The sequence below is a fragment of the Macaca thibetana genome, chromosome 8 (assembly GCF_024542745.1).
Source record: "Macaca thibetana thibetana isolate TM-01 chromosome 8, ASM2454274v1, whole genome shotgun sequence".
Taxonomy (NCBI): Eukaryota; Metazoa; Chordata; class Mammalia; order Primates; family Cercopithecidae; genus Macaca; species Macaca thibetana.
This window is the reverse complement of record NC_065585.1, coordinates 102715289-102728381: the sequence shown is the minus strand read 5'-3', so window position 1 is coordinate 102728381 and position 13093 is coordinate 102715289. Positions and strand designations below refer to the sequence as shown.

The 13093-nt window shown below is 37.3% G+C and overlaps 1 protein-coding gene across 3 annotated transcripts in view; it reads right to left on the bottom strand.

Annotated features, from left to right (window-relative positions):
• Window positions 1-13093, bottom strand: part of ZMAT4 (zinc finger matrin-type 4) — a 374780-nt gene that overhangs the window by 46706 nt on the left and 314981 nt on the right. For 2 of the 3 annotated variants that reach the window (XM_050800444.1, XM_050800441.1), the window contains one exon: window positions 5370-5466. The exons of the other annotated variant lie outside the window; for it this stretch is intronic. In XM_050800444.1, the coding sequence (XP_050656401.1) occupies window positions 5370-5466 (97 nt within the window). The remainder of the gene's footprint in view (window positions 1-5369; window positions 5467-13093) is intronic. 3 annotated transcript variants of the gene reach the window in all.

Below are 13093 nucleotides of genomic sequence, written 5' to 3'. Positions count from 1 at the left end.
TGGAAATAAATTTTTAAAATTTATATTTGTAAGTATCTAATAATATACTTTGAATATATAAAGCCAAAAAATATACAGAAAAAGGGATATATAGGCAAATCCATATTTATAGTTAAAGGTTTTCAACTACCTGTTTCTCTTGGGTAGAATATGCAGACAGAATATAAGTAAGGAGACATCAGCAAGATGGCTGACTAGTGGTGCCTGGCATTTGTTCCTCCCACAAAAAATAAACAAAATAATAAAGATTGGAGTGTCTGAAGGAGAGTGTTGAAGTACAACAAAAAATGGGCAAAATCCTTGTGGAGCACAAAAGCCCAGGATAGCAGCATAAAGAGGGAAATACGGCACCCACCTCTGTTACCCTGTCTTCTCCATCACATTTGACTCAGAGCCAAAAAGAACTTTCCAATGGAGAGAAAAGATAGACAGAAGCACCCTCACCAGCCCACATAATCACTGCAGACACCTGTAGTTCTTACTACAGGGGAATCCCAAAGTCCTCACAAGTCCTGAGCCCAGTTTAGGAGATGCTTAGAATTCATGTGGCTACATTATCCAAAGTAGGAGCCCACATTGCGTACTGACTGTAACCCCATCATCCAAGCTGTTGCAGCATGGCATTATTTTGAAATCAAAGTCACTGCTGGAGTATGACGTGCTCGGGGGAGCTGATAGCCACTGTGCCTTTCTAGACTTGGGACTCTGCTGTCGTTTCACCAAGCTCACATGAGTGGCTGCAACATGACCACCCTGGCTGCTCAAAGTTGAGGCTCAGAAATGGCCACGACTCTAATTTTGCACAGCAGGGAAGTCAACCTCAGGCTGTCCAAACCAAGCAGCTCAGCAAAGCTGCCCCCAGATAATCTTCCCTAGCACCATTGGCTGGAGAAACAGCCTGTCAGACATGTCCCTGAATTGCTGAGCCACTGTAAGTCATGCGCCCAGCCAGAGAAACAGCATTGTGGACTCACCCCATGTAGACACACCCCTGAGAAGCCCAAGCCACCAAACCCCTATGCCCTGGGTTGGAGAAACAGCTCAAAAGCCTCATCCCAAGAGAGTCAATTCCAGAGTCAGCTAACCCACCAAATGCATGGCTATGTCCCCAGACTGAGAACCAGTTCAGTAAGCTCACCTTCAGCAAAGCCACACCACTGCCACAACAAACTCCTACAGCTGAGGTCACTGAGGCATTTACAACATCACTAATGTGAATTACAGCTGGAGAAACTATACAAAAACTATACTATTGTGTTTACCTAGAATCAAAGTCAGTACACTCTACTCTACTGAGACCCTGGGATCCATCTACAGGAAAAAGTTTTTTCTATGAAAGCTGTTCCATAAAATTGAAAGAGGTAACTATTCTACTGAATGCACAGTTATCAATGTAGAGACATAAAAAACATGAAAAGTGAAGGAAACATGACACCTCTGAAGAAGAAGAAGAATTCCCTAGTAATAGAGCCATAAAAAAGGAAATTACAAAATGCCAGAAAAGGAATTCAAAATAAAAATCTTAAGGAAATTCAGTGAGATACAAGAGAATCAGATAGACAATTCAAGAAAATTGGAAAAACAATTCATGATCAGAATGAGAAATTCAACAAAAATTTAGATCCTCAAAAAAGATAACCAAAAAAAATCTTGGCAATGACAAATTCAATGAATGAAATAAAAAGTACAATCAAGAATGTAAAAAAACAGACTAGTTCAAGCAGAAGAAATAATTTCTAAGCTTGAAGCAGGCCTTTTGAAATAACTCAGGCAGACAAAATAGAAAAATAATAAAGAATAAAAAAGCCTAAAAATGTATGGGAACTCCATCTATATAAAAGAAACAAGTTTTAGTGTTCTACAAAAATGTATTGCATATTTTCAAATAGCTAGAAGAGAGGATTGTAAATGTTCCCAACATAAAGAAATGATAAATGTTTGAGATGATGAATTTGCTAATTATAAATACATATCAAAATATCACACTAGGTCCCAAAAATATGTACAATTATGTATCAATTATAAATAATAATACATTTTAATTATTTAATTTAGTAATTAATTTTAACAACAAAATTATTAAATAGTAAAATTTATTATCGTATCCCAAAATAACAAATTCTTAGGACTAAATCTAAATAAAGATGTTTAAGACCTCTACAAAACATTATTGAAAGAATTAGAGAAGATATAAACAAACGCTGGTATACACCATAATTATGGATTAGAAAACTTAGTATTTTCAAGGAATTTTTGAGGAAGTTGACAAGCTGATTCTAAAAATTATAGGGAAACACAAAGAGGAAAGAACAGTGAAGACAGTCTTGAATAAGAAGATACAATTAGAAGATTTACTCTATCAGATATCAAGACACTATAAAACTATAGGAAATAAGTAATGGGACATTAGCATAAAAAGAAATATAACACTGAGACAGAATATACAGACAGACACACATGTACACATATATGTAAATCACTTGATTTACAAAAAAGCTCTGTGATGGTCTTTTCAGTAACTAGTATTGGATTAATTGGCATCTGTATTAAAAAAATCATGAAACTTGATCTCTCCTTCACACTATGCATAAAATTAACACTAGGCAGATCAAAGACCTATATTTGTAAGGAAAAACAACATAATATCATAAGAGATTATCTTTACGACCTCAGGATAAGCATAGAATTCTTAAATAGCACTCAAAAAGCTTTAAGCATAAAAAAAGACTGATAAATTAGACTTCCTTAAAAATTAGACACTTCTACAATTAGTAAGAAAACAATTCGATTTTTATAAACAGACAAAAGAATTGAACATTTATCATTTATTCTCTCTCTCGCTTTCAATCTCTCTCTCTCTCACAAGCACGCCCACACATGATATACAAATTAAGTCTGAGGGCAGATAAAACAGGTATATGAAACAGGACAGTATAATTATTTTCTTCACCTTTCTTTAATTTTACACTTCATAAAGAGAGCAGCTTTGTGCTTTTGAGTTAGGAATGAATAACATCTTATTGATATGAAAGAAGGCAGCACTGTAAGAGATGTTCCATTCTGAAGTCTTGCCTATTTAAATCACTTCAAGGAAGTGGTAACCTCTTTTCAAAATTCACATGCTACTCTCTGTTGGCTCTCGTTCCAAGCCTAAGTTCATGGTAACTGAATCAGTAAGTAGAGACATAAGTCAGACACCACTGTGATCAGTGCTGGCCGTGCCATCAGCTGTCAGGGTGATAGTGGGCAAGTCACTTAACCTCTCTGAGCATTAGTTTTCTCATATAAGATACCGGGTCAATAATATTAATGTTTATCTCAAGGGTAGTTAAGGGAATTAAATGAGAAAATAGACATGAAAATACCTAGCCCAGATTCTAGCCCATGAAGTTATATATGTACAGAACAGAGAAGAGAGACATTTTTCTGAATCTGGAAGTACTATCTATATTAGTTATGTACATAATTCATACCATGTAAAGTCATCATTGTTTATCTTTTTCTATGTATTGAGCGATGAATACATGCTCCCAAAAAGTTATCTTTTTTGTTGCAGGTATTCGTGTGTCTGTCTGCATATCAGATATAAGTTAATTCAAACATATATGGTGCCTGTAGCAAAATGTTACTTAGAGAAATGATGAAAACAGCTTGGGGGGATAAGCAGTATCCAATAATCAATATAAGAACTTCAGTATTCCATAACAAATCAAGGAAACTCTTCTTTTTGAAGAATTATCCTGATAAGAGTCCTCCGGGTGGACCAGAGTAATGCAAGCCATGGAATTGGCTTTGACTCACAAGGCAGAATATTGAGAAAACTGAGAGCCAGTAACTAACTCTGGGTTTAAATTTTCTCACCTGACCCAGACGCGCTGTGATGTATGTCTTTACAATATCTTTGTGAAACAATTTCTTTGCTTGTAATGCTCCATTTCATTTTCCTGCTTAGGAAATTGTTACTCATCTTTTGAAATCACATATTCATTTAATCAAACAAGTGTATAAAGACCCTAAAATATATCTGGTGCTGTGCTAGGATACAAGGATACTGCGTTGAGCAAAATCAGACCATAACCTCATCCTCATGCACCCAGCCTCTGCACTAGTGTCCTCTAAAGCTTGCCCTGGATTACTCCCTCCCCCATGCTTAAAGCTCCGGGTGCACACGTGGCATTAGAGAACAATCTGTGGGTTTACACAGCTGTTTCCTCAGCCTGGCAGGGGGAAGAGGAAGGACTCAATGTATTCATCTTTTTTTTTTTTTTTTTTTTTTTGATACGAAGTCTTGCTCTGTCGCCCAGGCTGGAGTGCAGTGGCCCGATCTTGGTTCACTGCAATCTCCGCCTCCTGGGTTCAAGAGATTCTCCTGCCTCAGCCTCCTGAGTAGCTGAGACTATAGGCACATGCCACCACACCCGGCTCATTTTTTGTATTTTTAGTAGAGATGGGGTTTCACCGTGTTGGCCAGGATGGTCTCTATCTCCTGACCTCGTGATCCGCCCACCTCGACCTCCCAAAATGCTGGGGTTACAGGCGTGAGCCACTGTGCCCAGCCTATTCGTCTTTTCTTCCCCAGTGCACAGCTTGGAGTATGACACATAGTGGGCTCTCGATAAATGTTTGTTGAATTAACATTCATAATTCATGAGGTGTTGACACAGTCCAATCTGTTAAATGATCCTCCTAATGAATATTAGAGAAATGAAAACGATTATGCTCAGGAAAATTACATCTTTTTGAGACATTCTTAGCTTTTTTCATATTTTATTAGCATTTTATTAACAGTCGTAACAGCTGGTTTAAAAATGTCCAGTGGTTTTTAAAGAGCTGCATAGTATAAATAGAGGTGAAATGGTGCCTGGTGAGCCTTTCTTAGCTTAAAATTATGAGAATCTTTGAAAAAATGGAATAAGTTTCCATTCACTTGGAAATAGTTATGTATATAAATGACTTAATATCCTGGGGGATTTGTTATGCTTCTATAATAATCAACAATATTCATCCAGAAAGGGAAAGTGGTAGAAGACATTCATAGAATTTGTCACCAAAGTTTGGTACATCCTACAAATAAGAAGAATATTATTGATTTTAAAACACTTAGCATAGATTTTAATATGTCCTAATCTCATAAAAGTATGCTAAACTGTCCTTGAAAAAATGAAAAAAGGAGAAGATTCTTATTACTCATGCCAAATAAAGGGAAGAAGCCATTCTTCAAGTAAGCATAAATATCATGTGAACTTTGAAGCAAAAGAGATATAATTTCCACTCTACTTATTTAGAAATAAATGAAATGTTGAGCCTTTAGTCATCTTACTAAAAATTACATCGAAGAAACTGAAGAGTGAAAGCACAAAAGTACCTACTTGGTCTGGTGTTTAGATCCTTTCAGATGGGCATGATACTGTTCTATTGAGTTTAGGGAGACACTGCAGATGGTACATCTGTAATTGCGCCTCAGACCTGTGGACAACAGACAGACCTGGTTAGCTGCATCCAGTCGTCAACCACCTGAATGAATCCTAGCATCTCCAGAAGTTCAGGGACAGAGTATCTGAGAGCCTGGTCTGTCCCACCAACACTTCAATCCCTTCCTTGCAGAACACAGCCAACAGGTCTCTTAGCAGAGGACTAATTATGAATATGTTAGAAGCAGCTTATTTCATTTCTGGATGGCTTAAATTATTATAGCGTCCTTCTTTGAATTGCGTTAAGGTGTTTCTGGACATTTTATACTCAAGCAAAGATGTATTCTATTTTTCTCTAAAGCATATAGACATAATAGCTCTCATCTCTGCAGTGAAAATTGAGACTCCAGAGAAAAACTCTATCCTAATTCCTTTCCACTCTACTCCAATGACAGTATTAAAAATTTAACTTTAGGCATCATTCATTTAGGTGTTTCTTCTAGGATTATTTTATAAAATGCAAATGCCAGGAGGAGAATAATACATCAATCTGACTCATGTGGAGTCTTACTTTCTACCAGAATTTAGAAGACAATCTATTCATTCACTTTTTCATTCATTTAATGAATTCACTAATACAGTATCAACTTTGGGCCAGGTACTAGAGATTCCAATATGGATAAGATGCTCTTTGCTTTCAGAAGTTTAGTAAAAATCTTGACTAATCTAGAGCCAATTTATGTTAGAAAGCAGCTTTAACCAAATAGCTTTAAATGTTTGCCACAGAGCTGAGACTCATAATGAAACATATTCCTTCAGCTAGTACGTCCCTTCAGAATAGAGAGAAAAGTAAAGTCGGTCATGATCTGAAACTTTGGATTTTAATTCTGACTCCAGTCATTTCTAGTTTTGTGATCTAGAGGAAGTTACGAAACTTCTTTCTAGCCTGTTTCTTCACCTACAAGACGAAGACAAGGCGGATCACATCACTAGGTGTTGTAAGAACTAGGTGAAAAAGATATGAAAATGGCTGGTAATCCTAATGATTTGGGAGGCCGAGGCAGGAGGATAGCTTGAAGCCAGGAGTTCAAGACCAACCTGGGCCACATAGCAATATCTGGTCTCAAAAAAAATTTTTAAAAGTCAGGCATGGGGGCACACACCTGTAGTCCTAGCTACTCAGGAGGCTGAGAGCCCAGTTCAAGATTACAGTGAGCTATGATAGTGCTACTGCCTGCCTGGATGACAGCCTGGATGACAGAGTGAAACCCTGTCTCAAAAAAAAAGAGACATATATATAAAACAATGTTTAGCAAATGAGTACAAAATTCTGTTCTAGCATTGTAAATGCCAGGACTGAAAGCTGTAGCATTTGTTTTTATCAATGCATAGTATTTAATTTCTAAGAGACAAAGTTATTCCTCTTTCCCTGAAAAGAAAATAATGAGACAGCTTTGCAACTTGCCACCTGGATAACTTTATGCAAATTATTTGACCCTTCTGGACTTCTGTTTTCTTACAGTATTGTGGGGAGGGCTGAGTGAGATGTGGCATGTATGTGAGAGTGCCCAGCACATAACAAGAGATCAACATGGGCTCGCTACTTTTACTATTTTGAAGAGATGTTAAAATGGAAACACTTTCTGTTTGAGTGTCCCAGTCGAAGCCCTACTGGGAAGTCCTAGACACAGATGATAACTATATCCACATTACCAAAATGAGGTAAGAGAGTATCAGTGCAGAACATCCAGGGGAAGTAGTCACGAACCTGTGCTGACCACTCGCCACCAGTATAAAGAAGAGACTGAAGAAGAAAGAAAGAAATGGGTAGAGACTTTCTTAAGAGAGAGCTATATTGTACCGTGAGTTCCATGTGGGACCATGGAGTTCTCCCTCACCGTAAGCCTGTGGAGAAGGGATTGCACAGAACTACCTAGAGGGTTTGAGGAGTACCTTCTTGTTACTTGGGACGTGGTAGGTTGAACTCTGACATCACCTGCAAGACCCAAAGGGCTAGAGACTGTGGTTTGTTATCTTCTCTGGTGGCAAAGTATAAAAGATGACAGAGTTGGGCATGACCTGCGTTCTCAAAGCTTGTCAGAAGAAAGGATATGTGAAAGCTTCCCACAGACTATGTGTCCCCTGTATGAAAGAAGCTGATTTAATGACTTCTTAGATACTGCCCGAAAGGGCTGCCTGAATTTGAAGGCAATGAGACTTCAGCAGAAAGGTGCTGGAAGTGTTCGCCTGGTTATCTAGGTGCTTAAAGTGATCCCAGAGGAGCTACTTAGCCCGTATTAAGTAATGATGATTCCCTGAAAAAAGCCATGAAATTGTAAACCAAAAGGTATCTGAGACAGGTCTCAATCAATTTCAATTTAGATAATTTATTTTGCCAAGGTTAAGGACGCATCTCTGACACAGCCTCAGGAGGTCCTGAGGACATGTGCCCAAAGTGGTCAGGGTACAGCTTGCTCCTATACATTTTAGGGAGCCACGAGACATCAATCAATATTTGTAAGAGGTACCTTGTTTGGTTAGGTAAGGTGGGACAACTTGAGGCGGGGGCTTCCAGGTCATGAGTAGAAAATAGACAAAAGGTTGCATTCTTTTGAGTCCTTAATCAGCCTCCCACTAAATACAGAATTTAGTCTGGCTCAGTGAATGTGCATTTTTATATCAACAATAGGGTAGAGGAAACAATCACATATGCATTTGTCTCAGGTGAGCCTCAGATGGATGACTTTGAATTCTGTTTGCCCTTTGTCCACAAGGAATTTCCTTGTGGGAAAATTGTGAGGGAGGTATGTAGCTTTTGATATTTGTAGCTATCATATTTAGAAAGAAAATGGGAGGCAGGCTTCCCAGCTTGACATTTCCCATGGCTTAGTGATTTTGGGGTCCTGAGTTTATTTTCCTTTCACAAAAGCATCCTGAGGAGAATCAACTCGTACTTCCTGCCCAGTCAAGCAGTATCCATGCTAGCTTTGCACAGGATCTACCAAGTAAACTTCCATTTCCCTTGCTAGCCTTCCACCTGCATCCATCAGCCCTGGAGGAACCAGGGCAACATATTGAGGTAAAAGAAGAAAAGCAAAAGCTTCAGGCAGAACAAAGGGAGAAGCCTCCCGCACTCTTTTTTCCCATGTTAAGTAGACAGCCCCAAGCAGGACTGAGCTGGAAGAGGGTACAACTAACTTGTAATACATTTTGGAAATATTTAAAAATTACTACTCTACCATGGATATATTGATTAAGGAAATACAGAATTTATGTATTTAAAAGTAAGCAAAGGACTCTTTACTACTTAAAAATAAGTGAAAATTCATGAAACTTGCCCTAGTTTCTATCTAAAAGTTTGGAAAAAATAACCCCACAGAGACTATTTGGATGAGCAAATGGAGGACAGAAATAAAGGTTTGTTTGTTTGTTTGTTTGTTTGTTTGTTTGTTTTGACATGGAGTCCGCTCTGTCACCCAGGCTGGACCACAGTGACACGATCTCAGCTCACTACAATCTCCACCTGCGGAGTTCAAGCAATTCTCCTGCCTCAGCCTCTCCAAGAAGCTGGGGTTACAGGCAAGCGCCACTGCGTCCGGCTAATTTTATATTTTCCGTAGAGATGGAGTTTCACCATGTTGGCCAGGCTGGTCTCGATCGCCTGATCTCAAGTGATCCACCTGCCTTGGCCTCCCAAAGTGCTGGGATTACAGGCGTGAGCTGCCGTGCCAGGCCTAAAGTTCCTTTCCGATTGCATCAAATCCAATGAGTCCTGCTCACTGAATGTCAGTGTCCTTAGAACTGCCCATGTCTACAATCTGAACAAAGAGTAGAGTTTCCTGGAGGTGTTCACATTCCTATGGCCGAGTGAGCATTTCAGAGAGACCTATTTGAAATGTATGTAGTAAGCTGGGTGGGTTGGCATGAGAGCTAGCTTTGTTTTTTTTTTGTTTCAATCACACAATCAGGTACTGACTTACCTAATTGTTCAATTAAGGGTCCATTTAATTATGAGGAAAGAACAGTGAAACCACAAGTATCTGGGATCTTCTTAGGAAGCAACCTAAGAGACTGACAACTGTTCAGGTACAAACTGCCAGTTCAGAGATAAAACAGACAAATGTTGAAACCTATTTTCTCAAATAGTGACTCTCAAACTTCAGAGGGTGGATGCATCCTCCAGAGATCATGATAAAATCCAGATTCCCAGGCACAACTTCTGGAGATTCTGATACTCTAAGCTCTGGTTTGGGGCTTGGAAATGTACAAGAAGTTTCATATCATAACCCCCAGTCTCACCATACACCTGCACTTTACTAAGAATTCTCCCATAAAAATCATACAGCTTTTGGGAACTTAAATTTGTCAGAACAATACTAGACCTTAAAAAAAAAAGCTATTCCATAAAAAAAGTGCTATAGCTATACTGCCTTTCCATTTCACAGGTATTCATGATTCAGTAAGATTACTATGGTCTCCAAACCCAGAGGCTGTAAGTTATCACTACCAGTGTGTGAGTTTTTAAATGCTTATCCAGGGCTGACCCATTCCCCTCTTCTATGCATGGAATCAGAATACTAACACCAGCTTCAGGGTTTATTCCTTCCAGAGTTCTCCATTAATCTTGTCATAATAAATACGAACTGCTATTTATATGGGTCCTCTTCAGGCTACAGGCTAATCAAAGGTCTCACCATAACAAATAGAGGTTCAACTTGCAATAGGCATAAATATTTACGTTTAAAAATGGGCATTTTTAAGAACTCCAGCAAATCTAAAAAATATTCTGATCTGTCGCTTTCCATAACAGTTCTCATGCTCTGCAGCCAGAGGCATGGGCAGGAAATATTTGGCACTTTATTGCCATGCAAACTACAGGGATTATAAATTGGAAAGGCAGCGCATATAAACAAGAACAAAGACAGAGAAGGGGCAGAGGAGTCCTCCCCCACACATGACACAGTGTCCTTGGTGGGAACTGTGCTTTATATAATGCACAGTCGAAATTCTAATTACTTTGGAATTATATGAGCCTTCTTTTCCTTAGAGAACTAGAACATCTTATTAAACCAAAAATATGCTAACTTCCTTATTCAATTCATTTACAGCACACCACCATATTAAGAGTATCCTAAAATTTCTGCAGACCTAAAGGCTATTTCTACAGGTTTGCCTAATATGTGTTAGAAAAATATAGTTCCTACCTGCAAGGACCTGTCAGACAATCTAGTTGGAGACAGAAAACAGATATAGAAGTAGCAACACACCAAGGTAGACCATTAAAAGTATTACAATGAGGATGAAGTGAAATGTTACAGGCGCTAGAGGATGAGAGGAGATTGTTTCTAACTCAGAGGATCTGGAAAAGCTCCTTGATGATGCATCACTTTTGTATTTATATTTCCTAGCACAATGTTTGTAAAACATATGGTCCTGGAGACTTTAGCAGTATGTGACTACTCAATATGTCTTTTCAAGTCTAGCAAAGCTACAAGTCCCTATGACTTCAATTGTACCCATTCTACATTCGAGAAATATCATTGAGCCTTTATTGTGGTGTGAGGTATTTTGCTGAATGCTATGAATATAGGAGAGAATAAGACAGGGTACATTTTTTTATGGAGCTAATCAGGGAAAAAGACAAGAAACAAAAAAATTTTTAATTTGTTTACAATTTATAATTAAAGATTGTTAAAGTGTTGCACAGGATGTAAGCAGGATAATGAAGGAGAAAGTAAGCGGGAAGAAGAGTGATTTTGGAGAGTATAGTCAACAGAGTTCTCGGAGAAGTGTGAAATGGAACCGGATAATGTTGATTAGCCTGAGATGGGAAGAGGAAGGTAAAGAGCTGTCCAGGGGCAGCAAACAGCAAGCATAGAGGCCCAGAGTGGAAATGGGCCTGAACTGCTCAAGGAACCAAAGTGATTTAAAACAAACAAACAAACAAAAAAAAAAAAACAGAAAACACCTGTCTACTCAGAATTCTATTTCCAGCAAAAATACTCTTCAAAATTGAAGGTAGGCGAAGAATATTCTCAATGAACAAAAAAATGAAATGAATAGTTAGCCAGCAAACCAGTACTACAGAAATGCCATATAGAGGTCTTCTGGTGGAGGGGAAATGATACCAGACTTAGACTCAGACCTATGGGGAAAAAAAGAGAAAAATCTCAGAAATTATTCATATGTGGGTATCTACCTTTTAAAATTCCTCTTGATTTATCTGAAGGAAGCAAACAATTTAAGCAAAAATTAAAACACTGTATTGTGCATTATGCTGTTTATAATGTATGGACATGTAAAATATATGACAACAGTAGCTCAAGAATAGGTCAGAGTAGAACAATATTGTTGAAAGACTGTTATATTTTATATGAAATGGAGCAGTGATAATTTAAGGCTATATATTGTAATCTCTTAGAACACCAAATAAACAAATACAAAGAAAGAAAGCTAAAAAATATAGAGAAAATAAAATAGATTAATAAAAAATATTTGATTAAGCCAAAATAAGGCAGAAAAGAAGGACTAGCGAAACAGAAAATGGAAGAAACAAAGAGCAAAATTATAGAGCTAAAGTCAACCGTATTAATAATTACATTACATATAAATGAATTAAATAGTCAAAAGGCCAAAACTATCAGACTAGATAAAAAGCAAGATCAAATATACACTGAATTCAAAGGATGCACTTTGAACACTTACAGGTTGAAAGTAAAAGGACAGAAAAAGACATCCTATGAAAATAAGTTTAAGAAAGTAGAAGTGTCTATATTAATATCAGACAAAATAGATACCATGACAAGACCTTTTACCAGAGATTAAGAAAACATTTTATAATGTTAAAGGAAGAAATTCATCAGGAGAGCCTAATAGTTTTAAATACAACTTAACCAATAACAAAGCTTAAGAACACCTTCCAACACGCATCAATAATAACATTGATTATAGATTTAAATGTGAAAACCAAAACTATAAAAACAGGAAATATCTTCTAGAAAAACATAAAATAATATCTTCATGAAATTACAACAGGCACAGATTTCTTAGGAAACAAAATGTATTCACCATTACAAAGTGATAAATTAGATTTTATAAAGAGCAAAAGCTTCTGCCTATAAAAGACATCCTTAGGAAAACAAAAAGATAAGACAGTGCCTGGGGAAAAATATTTGTAATACGTGTATCTGATACAGGACTTGTATCCAAAATATATAATTAACTCCTACAACTCAATAATAAAAAGACAATCTAATTTTTTAAAGGGCAAAATAATTTATTACATATGTCGTAAAAGAAGACATAAAAATGACCAATAAGCACATGAAAAGGTGCTCAACATCATTTGTCATCAGCGAAATGCAAATTAAAAGAACAATTAAATACTATTGCATACCCACTATGAATGCTAACATCAAATTAAAACAATATCAAATGTAAGTGACCATATGGAACAACAAGAATTTGACACATTCCTGAGGGGATTGCGGAATGGAACAAATAATTCGGAAAACAGATTGATAGTACTTAATAAAGTTAAACATATATCTACCTTACGACAAGAAATGTCTAGCAGTAGAAATTCTACTCCTAGATATTTACCTAAAAGGAGCAAATACTTAGTATTAAGAAAAGATTTTTACAAGAATGTTTCTAGCAACTTTATTCACAAAGCCAAAACC